The 9579-nt window shown below is 30.6% G+C and overlaps 1 protein-coding gene across 2 annotated transcripts; it reads left to right on the forward strand.

Moving 5' to 3' along the window:
• The first annotated feature begins 867 nt into the window (after window positions 1–867).
• LOC107891617 (binding partner of ACD11 1) lies at window positions 868–4086 on the forward strand. 2 transcript variants are annotated; one of them, XM_016816462.2, is made up of 8 exons: window positions 868–1006; window positions 1130–1233; window positions 1689–1764; window positions 2381–2452; window positions 2534–2599; window positions 3025–3368; window positions 3501–3624; window positions 3709–4086. In XM_016816462.2, the coding sequence occupies exons 1-8, from the start codon at window positions 1001–1003 to the stop codon at window positions 3724–3726; spliced, it is 810 nt and encodes a 269-aa protein (XP_016671951.1). In that variant the 5' UTR covers window positions 868–1000; the 3' UTR covers window positions 3727–4086. The 2 variants fall into 2 exon arrangements, with proteins under 2 accessions (XP_016671951.1, XP_016671957.1); XM_016816468.2 differs by having other exon boundaries at window positions 3028–3368.
• Window positions 4087–9579: the final 5493 nt, after the last annotated feature.

Below are 9579 nucleotides of genomic sequence, written 5' to 3' on the forward strand. Positions count from 1 at the left end.
CACATATTTATAATTGAAAGTATTTATGAGTCCAAGAAAATATTTAATTCCATTTTAAATACTCATTTTAGCATTTAAGTTTTTAAATTTATTTAAATCATATCAATTTAGGTTATCTTTCAAATTCAATTGGATTCATATTTAATTTATCAAAACAAATTTATTTCTACTTTTAAAAAATATAGAAGGAAAATAATATTTTATATAATGTTTGGTGATCAAATTTCCATTTTATTTACAAGAAAAAATTGTAAATAGGGCACCATCATTACAAAATATTTTCATTTTAGTTATCTGTCGTTAATTTGGGATTAAGCAATATTTCTATACACTTATTTTAGTCACCTAATATTATTAAATTTTTATGTTGATCATTTATTTTTTTAAAATTAAATTTATTTTTTAAAAAAATTGAGTTTTTACAGAAAACATAAGATTTTAGATGGAAAAATATTTTAACTTTTTAATTTCTTTTAATTTTAGTTTAAAAATGAAAAATGAGTTTTTACAAGAAAATTAGTCAAAGATAAAAACTTGGAGTTTCATCTTTGCGGTTGATTAACTCAATTTTATTAAAAACTCAAGTTTTTTTCTTTTTTGAAAAAATAAAGAAGAAAATGAGTGGCTAAAATAAAAATTTACTAAAGTTGAGTGACTTAATATTAACTAACATCAAATTAGCAATGGGTGGCTAAAATGAAAACATTTTGTATAGACAATGCCCTATTTGAAAAAAATTTAGTGACCAAAATGAAATTTTATGAAAGTTGGGTGCTCAACTATAGAATTTATCATAATAAAAAAGGTAATATGGTAAATTAAATATTGGAAAATTAAAATAAAAACTAAGGGCATTTATGAAAAGTCATAATAAAAGAACTCAATCATGTTATATACATTCTTTCTTGCTCGCATATTTTTGTCTCTCTCTCTCATAGTTGTCTGCTTCTCTCTCTTACCATTTTAACAAGTCATTCTCTGCATCAGCTTTTCTTTAACAATGCAGGTAAGCTAAATTTCTTCTTCTCTTCATGTCTTCTGTGTTTAATGAATCTAAAAACTGGTTCTTTTTCGTTATTCTGAATTAAAAATGTTTTCTTTGTTGTGTTTCTGATGTTGGGTTTTTCAGACAAGAACTGTACAAGTGAAGAACCTGTCAGATCTAGCTACTGAGAGGGAGATTCATGAGTTCTTTTCTTTCTCTGGTGAAATTGAGCACATTGAAATCATAAGGTATGTCATTCTTTCCTTTCTTTTCTCTTCTTTTTTTTTTTCTGGTTTTTCTTCTATGAAAGGGTTGTTAAGTAATGAATGTGTTTGGTGGCTGAGAAAATGTGAGAAAATGAAAGAAAGTTGGAATTTTGGATCTTAAGTCTCCCTTTTGTGGGCCAAAGTTTATGTTTTTTTAAAAATTGAACTTCAAAAAATAAAAACAAAAACTTGTGTTGAATTTTGACTCTTTTTTATTGTTTATTCTATGTCAACTAACCTGGTAGGTAAGGGCTGCTTTGGATTTTTTAAATTTCCATTTTTTGTTGCAATTTTTTTCCATGTTTGTGGATAAGTTCAAGGAAAGAAATTTGAAACAAAATTTGGGGTTTCTTTGGGTGTTCTTAAAGGCTAAATGGGCAAGAAGTAGGGGTTTTCTGGTTAATTTAGGTTGCTGTGTTGTTTTATGGTTATTGCAGTGAAGCTGGTCAATCAAAGACTGCATATGTTACATTCAAGGATCCGAAAGCTCTTGAAATCGCCTTGTTATTATCGGTTCGTGCTTAATCCGGTCTAACTTTTCTTTTTGTTAAATAGAGTGCTACTGATGAATGGATTTACTTTTCTTCTTGCCTTTGTAATACTCCAATATTGGTTACATTATCAAGCAATGCCTTTCCTTTAATTTCGTTGTTTGAACCGAGATATCTGAAGTTATCCCAAAAGTAGGTTGCTTATGCCTTCTTAAAGTGAATAAAGTATTAGAACTGGTTGAATTGCAATAAGTAGCTTCTAAAGTAATTCTTAAATAATAAAGCAATGTCAAGTTGGAAAAGTCGCCTGATTTAATATCCTTGAAGTTAATTTTTCCTCACAGGATGGTCTATATTATAAGAAATAATGATTCATTTTCATGGTTTGATTCGAGCTAAACTTCTTTGATAAGAAAAAATAAATTCGGATGCCCCTAGTAAGACAAGTCCCCCATTGGTTCCCTCTTTTTTATTGGATACATTAGCCATGTCAGAATCCAAATTTCTGAACATACTCTTTAATCCCATCAGCTGTATGACTCTTTGATTTATGGTGTGCACTTATTAAGATTTTCCGTGTTTGTGTTTTCTGCACAAATGACTGTAGGAAGTGACATTTGTAAATCTTGTTGCTGCAGGGGGCAACAATCGTTGACAAGATTGTGACGATAATTTCTGTTGAAAATTATGTACCAAATCTTGAGATTCATGTAAGTTGACAGAGAGGTTTTGCTTTCTATTTTGAATTGCATTTAGTGAAATTCATATATTTTTTATTGCAACTTGTCTAGGAATCAAGAGCGGCGGACAACATTGTGTCTATTGCTCCTGCTGGGCATAGTGCATCAAATGATGAGGTACCAATTTTAAATTTATATTGCATAGAAATGTTTCGTAGTTGAAAGGGCTTGCTAAGTATGGGAAAGAGAGGAAAAACAGGTCAATCTGTCGTGTTCAATTCGTTTTGATGTATATAGCTGGTTTAATATGATATTGTGACTAGTTGTTTAGCTGAATCAAGTAGATTTTGAACTTTCAAATTCTCACAAAAACTACCGGATTAAAGAAAATGCAATCCGGAACTTTCATTCACTTGATAACCCTTTAGTGCCACAATGATATGGAAGGAGGTCAACAGAAGATATATTAAATTCCTGCCTTTGCCCACCCTTTCTGCCATGTTTAACTGAGTCAGAGCAAGTGGTTTCTTTGACTAGATTTTTGCCGTTTGAATCTGAAATTAATTGTTTAGTTTACGACTTGGGTTGTCGGTCTATATCAGCAGGGCAGAACGAGTCCACCTGGCAGTGGAAGAATGTATGTTAGTAGGGCGCAAGATGTTGTTTCTAGCATGTTGGCGAAAGGTTCTGCCATACGACAAGATGCAGTTAACAAAGCTAAGGCTTTTGATGAGAAACATCAATTGAGAGCCAGTGCATCTGCCAAGGTCATGTCGTTTGACCGGAGAGTCGGGCTGACTGAGAAACTGACTGTAGGAATCTCAGTGGTTAATGAGAAAGTAAAATCAGTGGATCAAAGGTTGCAGGTGTCGGATAAAACAATGGCTGCAATATTTGCAGCAGAGAGGAAAATAAATGACACGGGATCAGCCGTCAAATCTAGCAGGTACGATTTCTCCTTCCCAAAACCATGCGAGTTCAAAGACAATAATGAGGGAAAAAGGGGGTTACAATCCTTCTAATCAGCTTTGTCCCAGTGTTATCATAACATCGAGGTACTTTGATTTATTCTGGACAGGTACGTAACTGCTGGGACAGCTTGGTTAAATGGTGCGTTCAGCAAAGTTGCAAAGGCTGGGCAGGTTGCCGGAACAAAAACCAAAGAAAAGTTCAACCTAGCCATGTCAAACTTGACAGCCAAGGTATGTCATTCCAGTAGCACTCTGAACCTAAGAAACAACAGTCGTATTCCATGCTAATCATGCTTTAATTTTGCTGGTGTGCAGGATGGAATTGCAGTGTAAGTTGGAAATTTATGGTGTTAAGGTCGCATCGCATCGGATCGCCTTGTTATAATGTTTCATCGGGTGGAGATTCTTGTGATAGAGTGCACAAAGTTGTGTTCAGTTTTGGGTATTGTGGTGTATTTGATTTGAGGTTTTGTTTACAATATTATTCTTTGATTAGTAGAGGGTATTGTGTTGTAATTTTCAAGCCTTTTAGATTTGGTTTTCAGCTCAGGAAAAGGAAAAAGAAGCTGTAATTCATGTTAGCATTCTGCACGCTCACTCTTTTTTCTGCCTTAAAAGACGAGACCTCAAATTGCAGGCTTCTGTTTTTTTAGATTGATGTGAAATTGAAGCTCGACTAAAACTCCATCTCAATTTCAGACCGAATATAAAAACAATCAGATTACTAGTCTTCATTTTTTTATTATTATTTTTTAAAATGCATTAAAAATTCAATTACATTGGCTTAATTCAGTTACGTGAAGTTGGGTTCACTGGGATGAGATTATTATTCTTTAACTAAACTAATAGTATTTTATTTGCATTTTTTAACTTTATATAAAATTAAATTAAAAAAAATATAAATATAAACAATTTTATAAATAGTTATATCATTTAATTAAATGTTTTAATTTTGATTAAAAAATTTATATTTAAATATTTTATTATTTTTTTGGTTAATAATATATTGTATTAATTTATTATTATATTTATTGCTAAATATAATTAAATATAAGTAATAAATTAAACTAAAAATGTTTCCAAACTTATTAAAACTATATGTTAAAAGTATTAAAAGGTTATATGATATTTAATTTAATTTTTGGCATAAATATTTTTTTTTAAAATTTTTTTCTCTTGTTCATTTCTCATCTTCTCTCTCACTCATTAATTTCCATCTCTATCTCTCTTAGGGATGACAAAATACAACTCACCCAATAGATTTTGAATAGACCAAGTTATAATGGAGTGGATTTTTTTTTAAATGAATGCGAGGTGGAGCAATGTGGATTTTTTCTTTTAGATAATGAGTATGGAGTGAATACGATAATTGCTTGTCCCGCCCCGCTCTACTATATGAAAGTATCATTTTATCTTTGTATATATGAACAATTAAAAGGGTAAAAATGTAATATAAAAAAATCATGTATTTTATGTTTAAATTTTTTTTGAAGAATTATGTTTAAATAATTACTCGACTTTAAAATAATTGAAAATATTAAAGATAAGTAGTAAAAAAAATCAAAGCTAAGCGGGGGGTTGAGACGGAAATAGATACATCCAACATCCATGGAGGTGGTAGTAGTTCTCAAGATTATGCATCCATAGTGGAGTAGGGTGAGTGGTAGAGTAGAGCGTGCCAATTGTGGAGCGGTGGTGGATTTAACAATATCCACCCGTTTCACTCCATTGTCATTTTTAATCTCTCCATTATAAATTCAACAAAATACAACATGCATAAACTCAATTTTTTTCCCTCTATTTCTTGGTTCCTCCTTCCTTTCTCTCTTACCTAGCCAACATAGACACACAAAAATATTGCTTTCTATCCCTCAATTTTACATTTAAGCATGTTGATGTGTTGTTGATTTGGTTAAGGAAGATGAGAAGAACAAGAATTGATGGTGCCAGTAGGAGTCAAGATTTATATTTAGTCTTACCAAGAGCCTTCCGGTGACTAAGAGAGACATATAGGTATTAGTGGAGAAGTATCTTTTCCTTGGGTATTCACAGGATGAGTAATAAGTTTTTATAAACACATGTTGGTATGTACTCTTTAAGCATGGTCCTTAAGGCACGTGTTATCTTGTTTAAGTCATCTAGTTTGTAATGTTGGATAATTAGGCGGGATCTTTACTCTCTTTCGAGAAGTGGACCTTAACAAGGTGTGCGTTTAACGAGGTCTTTGATAGAAGATAATGGGAATTGGTTAATTGTGATGGGGTGTATAACAATTGCCCCCACCCTAAGTTGAAGAGAGGTTATAAAGTGAGCTTCCCTAAACTTTTTCCTTCTTTTTTTGTGCGCGTGAGGTGTAAGTGTGATTGTGGTTTGGAGAGATATTTAAAAAGGTGCGCATGAATTTGACCAAAAGGATGTCCTTTGAGTGGCCAAAATCTATTGCTTTTTTTGTTAGGATTGACATGTGTCTAGTTTTCATTGATCATATTGGTCGGTTCTGATTGATTGGGAGGAAGAGAGAGGTTATAAATTTGAAAGTTTGGAGAGTGCGAGGCATTTTGCTTAAGCCATTTCATAAACCTTTCTTTTGCATCATTCTTTGTGTGATTTCCAATGATAGTTTTTTTGGGTTGGAGGCTTTTGTGCTTTAGGTGAGAAATTTGCATTTAGGAAAAGGGTTTATTCATTTGATAAGAAACATTTTACCTTATATTTTGTATTATGATTATAGATTTGGTTGCGATTTAGGTAGAGGATAGGATAGATCGAATTTTAGTCTTTTTTTACTAGGGCTTACAGCTACTAGGATTTTCTATTTGACAGTAGATTTGAAAATTGTCTACATGGGCTTTGAGTTAGAGAATTCAAATTTTGAATTCGTTATTCTAGATGGACCATGACATTTAAGGGATACTGAAGATTTGGTTTTGGCATCATATGTTCGAAGTAGGGTTTCATTTATCCTTACCTTTGTTCTTTGCAAGGGTATTAAAGTCATACCATATTGCATTTGGGCAACTAACCAGGTATGGGTGATGGATATTAGAGGCTTTCTTCATTGAATGTAGACAGCCAGGGGAAGAATCCTTGATAGAAGTATCCCAAAAATTCTACCTTCTAACTTTAAATATTGAACCCCGCCAATGAGGAATGATATATTTTAAAGCATGCCATCAACATGAGTCAATTCTAAGAAATTTAGTTTTCAGTAACTTGCATTTAGACTGATAAAAATTTATATAATGTCGATGTGGTTAATGGAAGATGAGAAGAACGTAAATTGATGGTGCTATTAAGAGAAATCAAGGTTCACGCTTAGTCACACTTAGTCACACCGATGACCTTTTAATGACTAAGAGCCATATAGGTACCCTAAGGACAAGTGTCCTTTTCTCGAGCATTCATAGGAAGAGTCATGAGTTCTTATGGACGCATGTGTTGATATATGCTCCTTAAGCTATATGTTATCTTGTCGAAGTCATTTATTCTGCATAATGTTGGATAATTAGGCGGGATCTTCACTCTTTTCTTAGTAATGGACTTTGGTGGAGTGTGTGTTCATTGAGGTCTTTGGTTGAATATGATAGCTGCTGGTGAACTATGGTGAGGTGTATAACAAAACGTGTTTCTCTTTTTAGCATCTACGCATTCACCCTGATTTAAGAGGGAACTCAAAATTTAGTGCACATTTGCAAGTTAGCAGTGGTGGCGTCATCTTTGACTGTGATAATTAATCTTTTTTATCTAAAAAATTTACCTACACTAACAATTGTTGGTTGTATTGTCCTCAGTTTTGCAATGTTTTGGTGGTCATGACTGTGAAAATGATGAATAGGGTAATTTAATAAATTGTGAAGGGATATTTTGGAAAGATGGTTTCTTTTGCTATTTTTCATTGGAGTCGAATAGTCATTCTTAGGGTTGAGTGTTGGATGCCTATTAAGTAATTTCACACAATAAGATAAAAATGGTAAATCATGAATAATAACATTATATTGAATCAAACAATTGAAAAAAAAAGCACATTAAATAAAGAATGGATAATTCGGTCAAATAATACGATGAAATTAAAGTTATATATTTTTAAATTTAAACCTAAATATTTTTAAAAGTTTTATTTTACATAGAGGACAATATAGAGAAACACATAAAAGAAAACAACGTTGAAAGTAATTGGACAGCAGGAGAGATGCAAAGAAAATGGCATCTGCCATTTAATTGCAAAAGAAGGTGTAGAAAACTGCATTTTGGTATTAAAAGTTAAGCAAGCTTTACTTCTTTTTGTCTGGCAAATTAAACAACCAAAAATTGACTTCCAACCATTTTTTTTATTTCTTTTACTTTGACAGTTGGGCTCATGTTATGTAGGATGCAAAAGTCAAATCACATAACTCTTACAACGGAAAATTAAGTCAATATCTAGGCTGGTTAGGTACTTTTTTTTGGGGTGGGGGGTGGTTCATTAATGTTGATTATTAATGTTTTTTTAATTGGTGTATTTGTATCATCGTATTTTATAATTTTAAACAAATTAATAATTTGTATTAAGTAGATTTTGAAAAAATATGATATAGTTGGGTGACTTGGTTTATAATTTTGATGATGAGTTTTATTTTCTAGTTTACGACACCAAGCTGACAAATTGACATCTTTACCTAGAATTGCAAGCGAAAAGAACATGGCAACATGTTAAATCCCCAACATTAAAACATTAAGAATGAAAAGAATAATATATAATTACTATATCGCATATCCGTTGCCATGAAGTTTCCATTCACTCTATTTTTTTATATATAAAGTGTTGTCATGTCACATTTTTAATAGTGAAATTTCAATTAAATAATAAAATTTAATTCAAGGAACTGAGTTTATAAAATTCCAAATTAAAAGTAAAGTTAAATATTTATAAAAAGAAATAAAAAAAATGTTGGGTATTAGTTACGTCCAGCTACATGCATGTGAGCTTCGCAAGTTGTATTATTTTTGGCGATTTATTTCAAGAACACTGGCGTTTTTTTTTTTTATGCTTTTTGGGACTTCCTTTATTTTGTGTATTCATAGCGCTGGAACAAGAGAAATATCATTTGGATGAGCTAATCAAAAATCGATAGTGTAAATAATCCAGTGCCATATATGGGAGTTGGGTGTTACTTCACCTTACTTTTATTCTTATTTGAATACATCATTAGGCAAAAGAATAAATGAAATGTCATTTTCTAGTCTAACTCATTAAAACCACAAAGATAAAGGCCACAAATATTATTTTAAAATATATTGGAAATAATAATATCGTATCACAATTATTTTTACACTGGTAAAATTACTATGGAGGTCATTGTATTAAAAGGTAGATTATATTTCTTTTCTCTACTAAAAAAAGATAAATTAACATCTGTTAATTAAAAAAATGTGTAAATTAATCCTTTCGTTAAAAGTTCCTGCCATATATATTGTTAACTACTGACTTTGGTTTTTAGTTTTTTTTCTTTTTATATGAGTGAATATGAACTAAAAAATAAGTTAGATTAGGTAAAAATACCATGGAGGCCATTGTACTACGAGTTCGATTATATTTTGCATAGGCTTTTTTTCAAAATAGATATACCACATTAGAAAATTTGATAAAGTTTATATAGTAAATATTACATTATATCATTAGATAATGAAATAAATTACTTAAAATCATTTAAGTTGTTGGTAAATATTTTAAATGCATGATTCTTTAACAAATATATATGATTTTTATGTTGATTTTAAATTATTTGATAAATGTTAATAAAAATATATGTATTTACTATGAAAATGTTAAATAAAGCATATTCCATTAACAGTATAATATTTATGTAAATTATAAAATAAATAAAAATAATTACCATGTCATATATATCAAATATTTTTGTAAAAATTCTATCTACTTAAAAAAGTTGTAACATTATAAAAAAAATTATAATATTTTAAAAATACTTTTAAACATTTAGTTTTAAAATTTGGATGCAATATATTAAAAACTTCAAAATTGTAATTTAATAAAACATTTTTAAAATTAATGTAACACCCTAAACCCGGCCTAGACGTTATGGCTGAATCTGGCGATGTCACATGGAATGGAATTTGAAATCGAATTTATCAAGTTAAAATTGTTTCCGTTTATTAGCTTTTATTTATCATTCGTCAGTTTCAAAACTA

This window comes from Gossypium hirsutum, chromosome A11 (assembly GCF_007990345.1).
Source record: "Gossypium hirsutum isolate 1008001.06 chromosome A11, Gossypium_hirsutum_v2.1, whole genome shotgun sequence".
In the NCBI taxonomy this organism is placed as follows: Eukaryota; Viridiplantae; Streptophyta; class Magnoliopsida; order Malvales; family Malvaceae; genus Gossypium; species Gossypium hirsutum.

What these genes read in the sequence shown, in the direction of transcription:
- LOC107891617 (XM_016816462.2), top strand. An exon ending in GAGCACATTGAAATCATAAG is followed by an intron (nt 1,234 to 1,688) that starts GTATGTCATTCT and finishes TGGTTATTGCAG; the next exon opens with TGAAGCTGGTCAATCAAAGA. An exon ending in TACCAAATCTTGAGATTCAT is followed by an intron (nt 2,453 to 2,533) that starts GTAAGTTGACAG and finishes CAACTTGTCTAG; the next exon opens with GAATCAAGAGCGGCGGACAA.